This window comes from Haemaphysalis longicornis, unplaced genomic scaffold (assembly GCF_048455015.1).
Source record: "Haemaphysalis longicornis isolate Haplotype H1 unplaced genomic scaffold, Haemaphysalis longicornis Haplotype H1 scaffold_5, whole genome shotgun sequence".
Classification (NCBI taxonomy): Eukaryota; Metazoa; Arthropoda; class Arachnida; order Ixodida; family Ixodidae; genus Haemaphysalis; species Haemaphysalis longicornis.
The window spans coordinates 69,221,988-69,239,534 of NW_027526385.1; the positions used below are offsets into that span (position 1 = coordinate 69,221,988).

Below are 17,547 nucleotides of genomic sequence, written 5' to 3' on the forward strand. Positions count from 1 at the left end.
TGTTCAAAATATTCTAAGTCGCGCACTACTTGCACCGCGCAGAGTAACGTCCAGCTGCGGTGATGAGGCACAGTGGCAACTTCTGTTGCCGTTGCGTTCTTAAGTTGTACCCGAGTATAGCGAGTCACTACTCTTCCACCCGTTTCTTTATATTATCCAGCTTAACTGTTAGAAGTGCGAGTTCAAATCAGTACAACACTTATCCAGACATGGGGAATCTCCTGAGTGATAAAAACCTGCACTTTGTCTCTGCGATTCCTTTGGTGAGGGCCAGGGTACAACAGGAGGTAGCAATGTCTTAATATTTCCACATTTGCGTGTGCAAACATCCATCCATCATCCACCTTTATACTATACATTCTTACCAAGTCCTTTAGTTAAAAGAAAAATTAGCCCTCAACTGTGATCTCAACTGTACATAGTCCAGCGTTAACAATGACCTTCAAAGGCTTTGTTTTGCCGGAAGAACTGCTGCCTGCCTCAAAGCAGGCAGCACCAAAATACAGCAACAAGGGAGAGCCACGGTTCCTAGAAAGCGCTGTAACAATTTATTAATACCTAATGTATCTTACAGAGCTGCCACAGTAAGGTGCTCGGAACTAGCAGCGCCAGTCCCGACGTTTTCACAGGCGGCTGTGGCTGTGCTGGACTGTGGGGGGAGGAGGGAGAGGAGGGTGTGGTTGCGGCGAACACTGGTGGCATCGGAAGGGCAGGAGGGGAGGGGGAGAGGTGGGCTGTGGTCAGTCACCAATCCAGGTTGTTGTTTGTGGTGACTGCGGCGTGTCAAGGGAGGGAGGGAGGAAGGGAGGGGGCGGAGCTGGCCTTGCGGTTGTTCTGAGCTCATCGATCAGGCTGACTGCACGATGCTCCAGTAGTGGTGGTCCGCCCAGATCCTCTCAAAGTTGCATGGCTCGAAGTCTGCGTGTGACAAGGGATGGGTGAATGAGGATCACACGTTGTTTGCATGGTGGTTCTGTTGTGACCCACACTTCACTGCAGCCAATGACCAAGGGTGCTTAGATGCAAAATCCATTCCACTCAATGCGAAAGCTGTCGGAACTGCAGAGCAGTGATTCGCCATAATGGGCTGTAGCGTCGCTATCCGCTCACTGCTACCACCCAATGCTATTCAAATTTCCCACCTCCGCAGTGCTCATGTGCCCCCTGCCTGAAACTGCACCAGCGGAAGTTCTGCTCTTTTTGTGCTTGCTTTTCCTCCTGCACGTGCCGGCGTTGCACTGCCACTTTTTTTCGCTTACTATCGCGAAAACCAACCCAACAAGCATTCCAAACTAAATGAACCGACATTTTATTACCAGTTAATTACGTATATTCTGCCGCAAGTACCTGCAGTTTTCTTTGCGCTAAACAACCGGGAGATGTATGACAAGTGCCAGCGTTTCACGAATTTTGAACGCTTATGACTACATAAACCGCTTGGTTTTCGAAGCCTCTGGGTTGCGCTGCAACGACAGCCACTACAACAGAACGCCGTGTGGCTCTCTTGAGTCCAGCGAGCGAGCTACAATGACAAGGCGAGCCCCTAAGGTGCTCTGCACTTAAAAGATTTAATGCTAACAGCTGTGATTTTTTTAAAGGGCCATGAAGACGAAACACAACGCTCTTCAATTCGAAAGAACTAACCTTGGGTAACTCACTCTACTCTAGCCACGAAAGGTGTTCTTGTAACCGAAAAATTCAGGAATAATCGAAAAACTTCCAATTTTCGCTCCACAGTGACGCAATATGAGCAGGAGAGATGTGTTGTGGGCAGCCCTTAAAAAACGCAGTTGCGTTAACTGCATATTAGCATTCAAGTGATGTGATCAAACGAAACTGGAGGCCCCACTACAATCATTCAATCCTGCTTCTTGGCAGTGGTGGCTGATCACACTAACGAGATTCTATGACGCCGTGGGAAAATTGGGTTTGCCACCTGTCCGGTTTGCGACGGGCCCGACCAGTTTTTTAGACACCGGGCTGGCTGCCAGTCCCCACCTAAAACCAGCTGTCACTGGCCGGGTTTTCGGCAATCGTGCCACAATTATTTGTGGGGGGCGTTTTATAAGCGTCAATTCAACAACCACGACTATAAATATGCACCAACAAGCTGCGCAAAGACACGTAAGCAGGAAACGTAAGCGGGCGAGTGCGCTCCCTGAGATGGGAGGCAGACCAAGGGGGTGACAACCCAACAAAACGCCGCTGCCAGGATAGCGAGAGAAAACAAGCAGCTCAACGGAGAGGTAAAGTCTTATTCTTAATACAGTCTAGTCCACTTATAACAATATCCAAGTGCCAAAGAAATCTCATCGTTATAACCGATAATTGTTATAAGCGGGTTGCAAAATAAAAAGACGGAACAGAGCCCAAAACATTTTATTCGCATGCCAGCAAGGTCGTTACTGCTACTAATTTGAGGAACAGAAGCCACAGTCGGTCACCTTTGTTTGCCGCATGTGAAGCTAGCGCAAATCTTTTCCAAGAGCATCTGTAGGTGCTTCACCTAGCTGAGGCAAATGTCCTTTGCAGAAACTAAGTCCCAGAGGGACAGTGTCACGCATTGGGCCTCCTAAGAAGACACTACCTGAGTAGGCTGCGCAACCGCGTCGTTAGAGTCATCACTGTTGCACTTTTGGTGCACAATATAACCGGATTCAATTGTTATATCCGATATCGTTGCACTGGAGCATTGTAATAAGCGGTTTATTTTACCATAGAAAGAATACAAAAGTTGCCGGTGCCATAGCTGTTCATCGTTATATCCGATATATTGTTATCAACGGTATCGAAGTGGACTTGACTGTAGACATTCAAGTTCCGCAGGAGAAGGCGGGCATATAGAATTTTGCCTTTTGTCGTTCTCCATTGTTGGTGTATTGCATAGTATTGCGTGTGTATGCGTAACTAAATAGCAAATACGTTTTGCTAGATGCATTGCATACTTTTTAACCTTCGTTTGGTGGATTCAGATGTGAATAAGAGCTTTTAATGGCCGACGTATGTGCCGTTACTTTTTAGTGCAGCGCATTCAGAGCAATAACCAAAATCTGAGTCACTGTCGGTAAAAACGTTATGTTGATTTCTCTCTGGGATACGCTACAATGACTGGCATTGCATGTAAAAAGAAAAAAGGCGCTTTTTAGCACAAATTACCCCTCCCCCCCTGCTTTAAGGGCTGATTCCTTTTTTCGGGGGAAGGTGGCAACCCTATAGAGAAATCGCCAAAAAGTGCCTGGGGAGTCAGCACTGCTTCATCTGCTTTCTTGAATATCTCGATTATTTGTGTGAAATTTGCAGTAAAGTTTCCATCATTGGTATTGGGACCAAGTGGTCCGTTTACTGCACCAAACTTGTATTTTCTTTTCACAGTCCCCCTTTCTTGCAAAGGTGGGTTAAAGCGCTTAGAATCAAGGGTTTGTTCGCTAAGGCTGTACCACCAACAAAGTGACACGTGCATCCGCCTGATCATTTGCTCTCGCTCTGCCGTTTCTCCCTCTTCCACTCTTTTCTACTGTTCCTCCTTTCAATCACAGAAGCATTGCTGGAGCAATGAAAAAGGGGGGGTAACAATTCTGCTCCTCGCTCAAAATCATGAGAAATCCTGTGTAACATTTTGAGCATCGTGCTGGCGTGCTGTTCGGCAGAACAAAGAGGCTTGCCAATTTTTAGACGCCCTTCCTTGGTCCCCTCTCTCGTGAACTCATGTGTCACCACTCACAAGCCGTAAAACTTTTGAAGGCTTTCTTTCCATTCCCGAAGTTGGAATGGCAAGCCTGAACAACCTAGTATGATCATTCATTTTCACGAGAAAGCCACTGCCCTGCCTGTTAAATTTTATTTATTTATTTTTTGTGCCCTCAGGGTAAGAATACATTGTAGGGGGGGGGCAATAAAAATCAAAGAAAAAAAAAACTCTAGAAGCACAAAAACATTTCAAAAGGAACCTTAATGGAGAACATCAAGTTCGCATGGCCTAACTTGACTAGGTTTCAACTCAGTGCACATTTAACACGTAAACAAAAAGATAGCATTGGCAGGTAAATAGAATCCTCTATACTTCATACACCAACACAAACACTTTTCAAGTAATGAGAAAACAAACCAGTGGGTAGCGTTTCCACCGACAGCAGATTAAAAAAATAATAAATTTCTTAATTAAAATACAAAACTTAGAAAAAAAAAACAGACATTTGAAGGAAAATATTAACAGTCACAATTTTTGGTGAAAAAAGAAAGTAAATAAAGGAGTTATTCCTCAACAAGGTTAACCCTTCAGTCCCAGTGATTCTAGTCTGCCGGATTAGGTGATGCAATTAACCCAGTAAGGTCGGCAATGAGGTAAAGCAACACACATTAGGCACATAGAGCTCAGGCCACTGATTGTGGTTGTGACATCTGCTCAGTTAGACATTAAATACCACGAGTATGCAAAAAATGTGGATGCAAATTCTTTAGGCAGCGCTGACACAACGCCACAAGGACACATGCACTGGTCTACCTTCCCTGAACCTTGTTCTGCTTATCAGTAAGGACATGATAAGATAAGAAGGGCAGGTTCTTGAGCACAACCGCTGTGAAATAAACAAGAACGTCTTACGTCACTCATCTTATCTGGTTTCTCTTGAAGCAGCGTAAACACATGCATTTAGACTTTTTTTTTTCTGTTTTCTCTTCCTTTTCGTAATGTGCACTAAAGGCAACACTGCACAACAGCAGTGTACAAGGTTAAATAGCAGCTGCAAGTATTTTTCCTGTGTTCTCTCGTTTTCTTACCTCCTCCGCAACAATCTGTTACTCAACTCCAGCAAAACCCTGTTACAAAGAAGCTGAAAGGGTTGCTGGAATAGATTCATTAATGTACTGATTGGTTGTAACCCTTGTCTACACGCACTACCAACAATACAATGAGAAAACTACAACTACTTTTTTATATCCACAATTTTGTCATACCCCATTTCGCTGTAACAACACTTAACTGCATCTGCATCGTCCCCACACATACATTTCGAAGACAGCTAATGGTGGGGTGAAAAGTGTAAGAAGGACGAACTCTGTCTCAGATAAGCAAAATCCTGTCACTTGAAAAGAACTTTAGGCCTGTGGTGGTTATTTTTTCCTTATTAAATTACCCCTGTGGGTAACAGTACCAGCAGGTAGCACTAATGACTCTGTTCGTGGTATCAGCGTACACACCTTTAATGGTTTTTGTCAGCGGAAGCCTCTGTACTGACACGAAAACTGAGAGGTGAGAGAAGAAAAGGCGCGCTCCCAGATTCTAAATCAAACGCAACTGCCCACGACTTTGAGTGGTCAATTGGCCAGTTCCCACTGGACAAAGCGAGGCTAAGCGGGCATAACACATTTTAGCGCCCTGTGGAACGCTGATAACAAGGCAGAATGGTTGGTTATTGTCACCGCACATTTCACTGGGTGGCATACAATGCCTACACTACGCTGCAAGGCCATTGTGCTAAATTTTTTTTGTCTGCTTGCTTCCTTCGACTGTTAAGAGATATCTGTGGAAAACACCGCTCCAATTTAATACAGTAAAATAATATATAATTGCTCTGAAAAGTGGAAGAAAGTTCTGTAAACAAGGAAACAAAAAACTTTTAACAGCCTGAGAGCGCAACTTAGGCTTGCCAAGTTGCAATCCCCGCACAAGGTATTAAAATATATATACAAGAAAAAAAAAGGGGTGGGGGGAGTCTAGGATGGCGACTGCCTTCTATCAGACAAATGGTTCTTTAAACAGCTTTACTTGTAAAATATTTGCCAAGACTACACAAGGCTTTAAAAAGGGGTCTCTCAAGGCTGATGAGCTTCTCGTCTTAGAGGATAGGTCACAGCTTTCTTAGTGCCTTTGTTGTTTATTTCGAAGACAAGCTGTGCATTATTTGTTTAGAAATAAAGAACTAAAGAGAACATTTTGTCCTTCTGTTTCCCTTTCATTTTTTTTTCAGTGTATAACCATCTTTTTTCACAGCGTATAACCACGGTGCGTCCCAAATGAGCTGCTGCCATCTATGAAAAGGTGCAGAAAGTATGAACAGTAAGCCAGCATCCCAGCTTTGTTGTTTCGCCGCTCTCACTAGTATAATCTTGTTTTGGCCACCGTTTGCCATATACATATGGATGCCGGCAGTAAGAATGCACAGTTGCGCTCACATACACCTTCATGAACCTTTCTTCTACACTTGCAAAACATCTTACCGAAATCAAAACTGAAACAAAGACCGCTGAGTGAGTTAGTAAGGCTACCCCATCAATAACACTGACTCGACTCAAAGCTGCCAAACGTTTTAAACATGATAGTCTTTCTTGGGCTACTTAAACCCGAAAATTTTGTTCTGCCTATCTCTCCATCGATTCAGCCATCCACTCAAAAGTTGAAAGAACCCGTGAATGAGACGTTTGTATAAGCAAAGCACTTCTGCACTACTCAAGCTGGTGGCAATGTTCATACTTGTCAACATTGTTGAGCAAAAAGAAAACATTACACATATTTGAGGCAAGACACCAACACATAAGTGATCTGTGCACTGTTCTTCTAATTAAAAATACACCACCACTCGACCAAAAAAAGAGAAAAAGAAAACGCACCCTGCAAAAAATATTTTTGACCTAAAATACAAAAAGTGGTGATGGCGCCCCCTTGTGTCAGTGCTCCAAGTTTAAAACAAAATGTTCCAGTAGATGCCGCGAGCAGTGAAATGCGGCAAAATTGAATTGACCTGAGCAAACTTCCACTGTGTTTATCGTGGGAGGATCGTCGAAATCAGCGGGGAAGAGCATGAGAGGTTGGCAGGAAAGGGAAGAGAGGCATTTACATGGCAGGGGCGGCAAAAGAGCATAATCTTTTTAAGAGATTTGCAGCAAAGTGAGCCAATACACGGCCAAATGTTTAAGTTTCTACATTCCTTTTTCTATTTTTACCCGACTGTTCCTCCTAACAGATGCCTGAAAGAGCTCTGCCCATCCTATATCAGTAGTCATATAGTTTCCGATGCCGCAAATTGCAGTGCGGAAAAGCGAATGGGGTGGCAATACCAGTTTCCACACTTTCGGCATACCGCTTTAAATAATTGCTGCTGCAACTGCAGGTGGTGTATTTGTACTTTTGGCACTACAACCTACTGATGTAAGCCAACTCTTCTTTTAGTGTTCCTCTCAAGGCGAGGGTGGTTCAGTAGCCCAGAATAACCTCTTTAATAAGAACACGTGTACAGTAAAACCTCGTTACATGAGACACTCAAGGGAACCAAAAAACGTGTCTCTTGTAACCAAGGTCTCTTGTAGGCAATGTTGCTAAGATAGCAAACATGGGAAAACCAACCAAACCTCTTTCATTCAAATGTCTCTTATAACCAAGTCTCTCTTGTGACAGTGTCTCTTGTAACGAGGTTTTGCTGTATTTATGCGACATTCAAGTCTCAATTTTGACAGCAACCACACAAATCGAACGGCGAAGGCGATTGCAAAATGCAAGTGTGCACAGTAGGGAGACACTTTTTGAAGAGTCAGAATTTGTCTTTATTACTGGTAAAGGCTAATCGTGGTGCTTGTTTGTAAGTTTAATCCTCCCCTCTCTATTTCCCTGATTTCACGTTTCTCAAAAAATAACAGTGAAACATCAGGCTTACCGGGTGTTCGAGATGGCTGGACCTTTTTATACACGACGTGTGGTGCTGCAATGAGAGAGAAACAATTCCTCGTTTTGAGAGGCTCAGCGCATTGCAGCAGTTATACTAGCTTGTTGAACGGAAGCAGCGGCTGATGCAACAAACAACCACCGGGATAAATACTCACCGGAGTTTTGTGACTGTTGTGTGGCATGCTCGTACTCCCGGCGAACCATGTTCCACGCTGCGAAAACAACAACAAAACACCGGCACTTAGTATATCTTATCTTTTGAACGAGCAGGTTGAAGTCTCTGTGGTAATCTTAGGAGTTCTTTTCTGTGCACATGTGTGCGTGTCATTAGACATGCAGCAGTGTTACGTGGCCATGAAGACAAATTACAACTTTGTTCACTTTTAAAGAACTAGCCTTTAGCGTCTCACTCAGTTTCGTTCCGGACAAGAAGACATTTTTAGTCGAAAAAGCAAGAAATATAGAAAAACTACTCAAATTTAAATTTTGATTTGATTGGACTGTGGAGTTTTAACGCGCCGACGCTACACAGGCGATGAGGCGCGCCGTAGTGGAGGGCTCTGGATTAATTTTGACAATATGGGGACCTGTAACGTGTGCCGAAATCTCCAACACACAGGCGTTTTCACTTTTCGCCTCAATCAGAAAAGCGGCTGCCGCGGCCGTGAATCGAATCAAATTTAAATTAATTTCAAACTCTGCATGCACGAGAAAGCTCAGAAAGGTTGCCCTTTCAACATTGGCATCAGCATGACATGTTGAGTGACTTGTTATGTGTCTCGCCCCAAACTGCCCACGTCAGGGCTCCTGTGGCATAGCCAAGGCGCTGGCTGCTGTTGGCGTGCGCTGCTTTGCATTGTCAAGGCACCGTTTTGAGACTGACGTCATGCTGCCCGTCCGCGTGAGAGCACAACCGGGTCAGAATGCGTTCGCTCACTCTAGCACGCATGTCCAGACCAGCTGTGGTGTGACAACAAGAGTGATGTCAAGAGCACCGTCCTGTCATGGCAGGTGCCTTGGTCTTTGTTTCACAAAACTAGAACCAGCACATATAAATGAGGCTGTAAATTGTTTATACTGCAGGCAACCATCTAATGTGCCATACCATACAGTAAAAGTTCATTAATTCGAACTTCATTGGGGGAAAAACTCCCGATAACACGAACGCGTCAGTACCCAGATCGGTTAATTCGAACTTTGATCCCCTGGTTTCCATCACTCCACGTAGAATAAGTCGGCCCAGAGTGACTACAATGTGTTGCAAATCCAAGCCAAACCAAAATATACTAGAAATGCAAAATAGCAAAACAGAAAAACAACAGCGTGGCGCACGCGCTACGCCCCTACAACAGCTTATTTGCTTCTACAGAGGGTGCCGCACCACCGGCGCCAGTGCTCCGGCACATGCCGTAATTATTTACGAAACATTATTTACGAAATCACCTGCCGCAAACGTGTAGTTCCGCCCAATTCTCGATAACGAGTCCAGAGGTGGCTTCTTTGTGTTCTGGTCGCGCAGTGTGGCGCGATTTCCATTCATTCTAACGCTCGTCGCTAATTCAAACTCGGCTTAACTCGAACAATTTTATAGACCCCTTCAAGTTCGAATTAACGAGCTTTTACTGTAATTATAGGGCTCTTAGGCACCCATGGAAGAAAAAAAAACAAAAATTCCGTGGCAGGTACTCCTTATCATAAAAAGGCAGGGCCGAAGGATGGTAGTGGCCTCCTCTTCCAACCCTCCGTCTCACCAACTGAGAGTCTTTAACTGTCAGCTACTCCACTATCAAACAATTTCATTATCATCATCATTACCATAGTCCTCACCGCACCTGGCAGAAGGCACACAAACAAACTCCTTTGCCCCCTCTCCTTATCTACCTGATAGCTTGGACGCTCTCAGACTGGCTCTGAGTGCTTTCAGACTGTTTGATTGTTCAAACGACCGTTCAGTCCTCAAAAGACCTGAAGAGTCGTTTGCTGACGCAATAGATACCTTCTTATGACCTGTGAAGAAGGCTTTTGGATGGGGCTCTAAACCTCGACTCCTGAGCTCTGCCAACCTCTCACCTGTGCTCTCTGTTTTTTTTTTTTTAAACAAGAAGCCCCCTATAAATAAAAAAATATCGAAATAAACTGAAGAAGTGCAGTTCGCTGGGCCAGTTGGTACATATTGACGGATGGGAAATCAGCGAAAACAGGACGCAAAACACATGGAGAGATGAGACAAACACAACGCTGCATTTGTCTCGTAAGTCTGTCTGTCCTGTTTGTCTGTCTTGTCTAATCTCGTATTACGTGCCTATACGCCGCTATCTTTCATTGATCCCAACTGCAAGTTCAAAATGCCACCAGGACTCTCCAAGCGGGTATAAGCAATTCTACATCGCATGCGGTTGAATGCTGCATACACGTGCAACTTCCTCTTTACGGTGAAACAAGCTACGTCGCCACTCTGTCCACACTGTGATGTGCGAGAAACCCTGCAGCACCTGCTCTGTGAATGTGCTCGATTCAGGGCTCAAACTGTGTCCCTCGCAGTGGCTTTGGGACTGCCGCTTTCCGTGGAAATGCAGCTAAAGCACGTTTTAGGACAATGGGCTTGTCCCAAACGTGCTTCACGGGCTGCCAAAGCTCTGCTAGAGTACCCGCAACACGCAGGTCTAGACCAGTCGTTGTGAATAACTCGCCGTTTCTGTGCACATCAAGTTCTTGAACATCATCGCCATCATCTTCATCATGTCATCAACTGGTGTAGCAAGTTAGGCATTTTAGCCCAGCTAACATCGCCAGTCTTCATTAAAGATCGCTCTCTCTCTCTCTCTCGTTGTGTTTGTCTCATCTCTCCTTGTGTTTTGTGTCCTGTTCTCACTGGTTTCCCATTCGTCAACAAAATAAAGCCGATTTTCCAAACTAGGCTATGCTGTCATTTGAAACAAGAGGATGCCAATGACGCTGAGCTTGCAAAAATCTTTAGAGCGTGCTGTAGTGTTTTAGTGAGGTGTAATTAAGTGTTATTAAGCATAGCCAGCCCAGGGACACGTGCTCTAGGGTTTGACAAATGTTGCGAGTATAGAATCTAGTTGTTATTCTCTGTCCTGCGCTGTTTGTTTTACAGTGCAATTTAAAATGTGACATTTACTCGCTCAAATTCTGATCCTTTCAGCAAGGCAGTCCTCAAGCACTCATGCACTTTTCAAGAACACAAAGGCCAGACTACACTACAGTGATATTGCATTGCATTACAATGAGCAAATAAAGCTATTTTATAAGTACTTGAAACAAAAATCGTAAGCGACTTGTGTGAGGCTTGAGGAATTTATACCACGAGAATTGTAACTGTGCAAGCAACTCCCCTGCCTTTGCTTTGGAAATTCTCTTTTTTCCCTCTGTTTGGTTATTTTCTTAGGCCCCCGCCTAACAACGCGGAATCAACTTTAGAGATTCAACTTTAGAAACTAGATTTCTACAAAACTACAGACTGGAAGAACACCTCTAGTTGTGCCAAAAGTGCCATGTCACATTTCATTACACAATGTGCTGTAGTGCTTACTATTCCTTCTCTTGTTATTTTGCTAATATCTCTTTATTTCTCTTCTCTGAAGCATTTTCCTCGTCTTTGCATTCCAGGCGAAAGCCTTAAGCGCCCATTCTGCGAAAAACCATTGTCGTTGTCTAGTCAAAAAAAATGGCTGCTACGCAAGTAGTAAAGAAATAAACACGTCATCGATGAGATTTGAACATAGGTCTACACAGTAGCAATTTGATGTGCTACCACTGCACTATTTGAAAATGTGCTACCACTGCACTATCTGAAAGGCGGGGGGGAGGGGATGACGACAACAGGTTTAACTGTAATAATAATTGATTGGCTTGACTCTCTTCCCCCCCTCCCGTCTCTATAACACCTACGAAGCATCCGGGTTTGTTGTTGTTGTTCCTTATATTACTGGCGCATACCCAATTAAAGGATCGGCCAAACATCAGTCGTTAAACCGAAGGAGATTACTGACTAGGTACATTACTCGAGGAAAATTAGAAAAATTTGGAAGCTTTTTTCTTCTTGTGTTTGAGGAATAGAGTGTGAAAATTAGTCATTATTAAAATAAAACCAAAAAAAGGGGAAGAAAGAAATAAATAAAGAAAGAAGAAGAAGAAAAAGAAGAAAGAGGAGGAGTAGGAAGGAGAAGAAAATAAGAAAAATATTCGTCATTGTTTTCGTCATTTTTCCTTTTTTTTTTTTGACACATACCCACTTGGGGGGTTGTTCAAGCATCGGGAGCTCTGAGGGGTTAATGTGGCTGCTTCACAAGATTCCCGAAAACTATACGAATCGGAAATGTAAACGCTGTTGAACAGAGCAAACCACGTGGCAACTTAACGTGACATCACGTGAGCAGAAGTGAAGAAGCTGGTCAAAGTCATCACCACCACCACCATCATCATCCTATCTACGCCCACTGCAGGGCAAAGGCCTCTCCCATTAATCTCCAATTATCCCGGTCCTGTGCTAACTTGGTCAGGGTAACTTGCTACTAAAGACAAAAAAAGAAAAAAAAAACGAAAGTGGAAAAAGAGATGGAAATACAATGAAGCTGTAAAGGAGTTAATACATATCGCCAATCTTTCGCGTTCAAAGTATGTCAGGAGACATAAGGAACCTGTGCAACATTTGTTTTAGTCCCTTTCTTTTGATGTTTTGCTGTTGTCATTCCCATCTGGTGGAGCAGGCCCTACTACTAGCAAAGCTCTCCTCTGTAGTGCTCGTTAAGGAGCATAATATATCCTTCTTTTCACCCCCCCCCACTCTATTGGAAATGCCTCGGAATGTTAAACACACCTTTCACTTAGTTTTGAAAAGGAGGGGGAAAAGAGGGGAAAAGACAACAACAACAAAGGAAGGGGACTGCGTGGACACTCACAGTCGCTGAGGTACTGGGCCAACTCCTCGTGCTGGGGTGTGATGGACTCCTGGCGTCTGTGCGATGGCGAGTGTAGTCGCCGGCTGTTTACCTGGTAGAAAACGGGCTTTGGTCCCCTGCGGTTCGAGTGGAACAAAACCACTCACGTCAGCAACAAAACGCTCTTTGCAAGGGCAAAGAACGTGTTCTACATGTGCGGAACTACTTGCGATAAGACTCCAGTCCCCTGCCTAGCCATGTCCATGGGTATGTTTAGGGGAAAACAACTAAAATTACACATTACACTTTTATCCACAAATGGGAGGCAGCTTCTACCAGCCCATCACCATGAGCTGATTGGGAGGGCAGGGAAGGAGCTGCCGCATCTGGGGCTCCAGACTTCAGGTTTAAGCCTTGAGGTGCCTTTCATAAACCCCGCCCTTGGATCAAGTCCACCGATGTACAATTTTCTAATTACTTGAATAAGAGAAAATAAAATTAAAGTTTGGCTGGTTTGTCTCAGACGTGGCGGTTTAACGGTGAGACACTTCTCCCATCACTCCTACTGTGAGGTCTACTCGGTAGAGGACATTCTGTTGCACTCGATTTAGGTTAGGGTTAATCAAGTACCACGAGTGTAGCTGCAACAAGACAGACATGGAAGGAGTTGTTGTTTTGGATGTTTCCTGCTTGTCCTGCCCACTACCTCACAAAAAATAAGTGCGTGCAAAATATTTGAGACTTGCGGGTTACATTTGCAAAATACTTATTTATAGTTGAAAAAGAGTTACCTGCGATTTTGAGCAATGATAGGTATCGATGTGGAACCATAACAGACACTTAACAGTCATACGCATTCCCTAATTACTCATTACAATTAACGTCTGGTATGTATAGCTTGATTTATTAGTCTGTTTAGCAGATTTAGATGCATTTTTACGACAAGAAACGTGTAATCTAAAGTGAAATCCCTCGAGCACTTACCGCCTTTGTGATTTTAGCGCTACAGGCTGAGTTTATATATACACTTGCATTGTCTGCACCATGGCATTCAGTCTGTGTTGTTGTAATGTGTTGCTGAGCCTGCAAAACCGAAACCCCCCAGAAACTTCTGGCTGCGATCTAGACTCATCCAAAATCCAATCCAAGAAATTCCGTGCAGGCCGAGTGTGCTTGTGACTTTGTGACCACGGTGGTCAGTGACAGGCCTTCGTATACACTTAAAAAAAAAAAAAAAAGAAGAAGTTGTGGAACGGCATCGCCATGTCGAAAAAACAACAACACAAAACACGCACCTTACATTTTGTCTCTTCGGTATAGATCGAAAGAGGATATGCGAATTGGACAAAAAGTATGAGTGTTTGCTGCAGCAGAAATTTGGCAAGGCAAAGCTGCAGCCAAAGTTGAGCAACAGAGTGCTGGCGCTCAGTGAAGAAGTGGATGGCACTCTTTTTGAGTTTCTTGAATGAGAAAGAAGCGCAGGGTGTGCTGTGTGTAGCAGGCTTCTGTCTGAAGAAGCTGTTAACATAACACGTGGCTTGAAGCTCGGCAATTTTGTTGCGTCGAACCAGTACATCAAGCGATGGAAACAGCGGTTTGGCATTACAATGTGCCATGCCCTTAGCAAAAGCCAGAAGAGACCAGAGGATTTCTCAAAGGCCTTTCGCTCTGCCGGGGATGCCCACCAAACACGCCACTAGTACATTTAGTTCAATATCTTAACTGATGACCAGATTATCGTTAGAATGGATTATCGTGCTAACAGGGCCAACATTGTGGTTGGCGAGAAAGAACACTGTGTGTATTGCTAACACTGGCTGAGCTAAGAAGGGCTTCACGGTTACATTCTCCAATGCACTGCATTATTTTTTCTTTTTATGGGGTGGAGGGGGGCGGGGGGGGTCAACAATTTTGCGGCACCATTCTGAATTCTGGGGCAGTTCTGAACAAGAGCCCCCACCCCAAAATTCCATATCCTATCCCCACATCAAAGGGGGGACTTGCTTGGTATTTTACGGTAGCTTCCCCACCCCCCCGAGCATTACATGTAAACTGAAGCTCCTTACTTCCACTGATTAGTCAAGTAAAGAGTTGCACATTTCTAACTGTACACCCTCCCAAATTTTTAACAACATCACGGGAGCGACGACGGATCAGCATGTCAGCGCCTAATCACGGTATCCACCGGTGAAACAGGCGAGAGTATGCGCATGCACAAAAAGCCCTGTCTTTTGTGAGCATCGTCTGATACGCTGTTTCCTCGAGAGCGATATACTCCCTGCCAAGGTATTGCCAGAACATTGTATACGAGAAACCAGGTTATTTGAAGCACATGCGCATCTTTGATACGCGTTTGATTTTTTTTTTTTTTTCAGGTCACTTGCCCGGCACGTGCAGCAGAAAGGTTTATGCTGCTTGACTGCCTTTGCTGGCTGGCCAAATGGGCCTCCACACATAAGAACAGGGGGGGGTGTTTTGCCCTAAGAAGAGTAGCAGACGACACTCCTACAGCAGATGGTTTCATGCGCGTGCGTGTACCCTCGCCTATTTCGCTACTGAAGACCATGATAAGGCATCGACAGCCCATCGGTTGTCGCTCCCGTGATACGTTAAAACTTTGGGAGGGTGTACACTGCAGCCACAAACAAGATTCGGCAAATTTACTCCTGTTTCCGGAAAAGAATTTCTCGCTTTCACTCTGTGAAAGATCAGGAAAGTCTTTATCTACCCAACCCTGTTCTGCATCAACAAGTTCATAAAAATACCCGCTGCTGTGGCTCAGTGGCTAAGGCGCTGTGCTGCTGAACACGAGTTCAGGGGTTCGATTCCCGGCCGCGGCGGCCGCTTCTCTGATGGAGGCGAAAAGCGAAAACACCTGTGTGTACGCGATTTCGGCATACGTTTAAGATCCCCAGGTGGTCAAAATTAACCCGGAGCCCTCCACTACAGCGCGCCTCATCGCCTGCGTTGCGTCAGCACGTCAAACCCTACAATCAATCAAGTTCATAAAAAGTGGGATCCAAGTGATCTGCTCCTCACACAACTTTACCAGAATCCCAGCTCTGCTTTTTACTACTTACTTGATCAAAAGGGCATATGCCGGGAGTGACTAACAGGCACGCGGTTACAAACTACAGGGACACGTGTGCGTAGGGTGTGCCTACAAATGTTACCACACTTATATAAATGGGAACAAGAAATCATCGTACTGTTATATTGGCTGAGGGAAGAAAAGCGAGTGCTCGGCAGCCTGTGCTTTATAAATTACTGGCTTCTGCATGGTGCCACCAGTATTCCAGTTTTCAAATTTCGGGGTTTAATGAGCCGAAGCTACACTTGGTCTATGTGGCGTGCTCTGGATAAATTTCGATTGCCTGGGGAACTTTAACATGCGCCGAAATCTCGATATACGGGCGTTTTTGCTTGTCGCCTTCGTCTGGAAAGCAGCCATCACGGCCCGGATCAGGCCCACGTCCTTGGGCTCAACAGCACAAAGTACTTCGGTGTTAACCAGTCTATTGGGTCAGTCTAAGCACCAGAAAATGTGCCCAGACCCTACAAAACTCATTGTTGCTTACAATGGGATTAGTATTGACCATGGTTGACTTCAAAAGTTGAGAAGTAGATGGTCTTTACTGTTTTAAGTTCCAATATGTGAAAGGTTGTGATAAAAGGCATACGGTGCAAATGTTTATGTAGGGTATTGTCTTCTGGAAGAGTAGAAGATGCTGTTCTGGTTCAGTTCATCTCAAACTAGGTGGAATTAGGAGAAAAGAAAAAAAGATGTTTATCGTTGAACCCGACGTCGACCTTAGTATGGACTAACCACCAATGCGCCTGACTGCATGAATTACTTTGGCTTAAATTTGCATACGCTGAATTGATGCATGAAGCATTCCTTTTCATTGTACATGCTCCAATTCAACGAATGTGCTATAGGAGACAAAGCAACTGTGAACCATTCCCATGGTCGCATATGCACCTTTTATCCTTTTATGTGGTATATAACAGGTTACCTTGAACAGCAAAGTCCTTATGCTGTTACGCAACAAGAACGGCATGCAAACTACCGCACCACAGAGAATGCATAAAAGTGTCTAACATTTTTATCAAGAATTTTCATCGTTGTTTGCAGACATAACTGTCAGAAATTGTAAAATCGCGAGAACCATCGTCACGTTGCACGAGTTTAAATCCCCCAGAGATCTTCAAATGCTGCTCTAGATTTCAAAGAGAGTGCACACGACTCAGACAGTCAAAGGACGTCCGACGACTCGCAGTTCACCCATCTATAGTTCGGGTTAAGACGCTGCTCACGCGTCACACGATCTCATCGGGACCGAGTTTTCGACCCCCGATCGAAGCACTCGAGGGCCCAAATTACAAAGTAAACGCGGACGTAGAAGCGCTTCCTAGATCCAAGAGACTTCGTCTTACCTGATCTCTTCGGCGTCGCCGTTGTGATAAAATCCGTTCGTACTGGTCGCTTTCCGACTGGCCGCCGTCTCAGAATTGGCCAGTTTCGGCGGCGCCCCTGCGTAGACAACGAAAGAAAGAGATAATTTTCCATCTCGTGACCGATACGCGCGTTGAAAACGAGGCGCAACGTGTGAATGACCGCCGCCGTATCCGCGTCCGTCCGTTCCACGTGGGACGCGCAGCGGTCACACGCCCGAACCGTCCGTGCGTTCTCGAACTAACTCACGTGCAGCACGGGAGTCTGGATTTTTCTGCTGTGTCTTCCGCGAAGGACTTTCCGTTCCGTCGACACGGGCCGACCGATACGTACCTATGATGCGTGACTTGGAGAATACATGGTGCGGTCCTTTGGAGACAGTATACATTCCTCACTCAAAAAAACGGGCCAATGGGTTTAAAAAAAAAAGTTGCGTCGATGTTAAATCACGCTGCCACCACCTTCCCCCTGCACGGCTCCCTGCGCCCAGCTGTTTACCGAGCGGCCCAGTTGAAGAGCCTCGAGGGGAGCGC

At 44.9% G+C, this 17,547-nt stretch overlaps 1 protein-coding gene across 2 annotated transcripts; it reads right to left on the reverse strand.

Moving 5' to 3' along the window:
• Positions 1-701: 701 nt before the first annotated feature.
• LOC144138398 (uncharacterized) lies at positions 702-17,547 on the reverse strand. 2 transcript variants are annotated; one of them, XM_077670662.1, is made up of 6 exons: positions 17,348-17,547; positions 16,996-17,092; positions 12,580-12,695; positions 7,813-7,869; positions 7,647-7,691; positions 702-918 (listed from the first exon to the last, which is right to left on the reverse strand). In XM_077670662.1, exons 1-6 carry the CDS (start codon positions 17,400-17,402, stop codon positions 848-850), a joined length of 441 nt encoding a protein of 146 aa, XP_077526788.1. In that variant the 5' UTR covers positions 17,403-17,547; the 3' UTR covers positions 702-847. The 2 variants fall into 2 exon arrangements, with proteins under 2 accessions (XP_077526788.1, XP_077526787.1); XM_077670661.1 differs by having other exon boundaries at positions 17,264-17,537.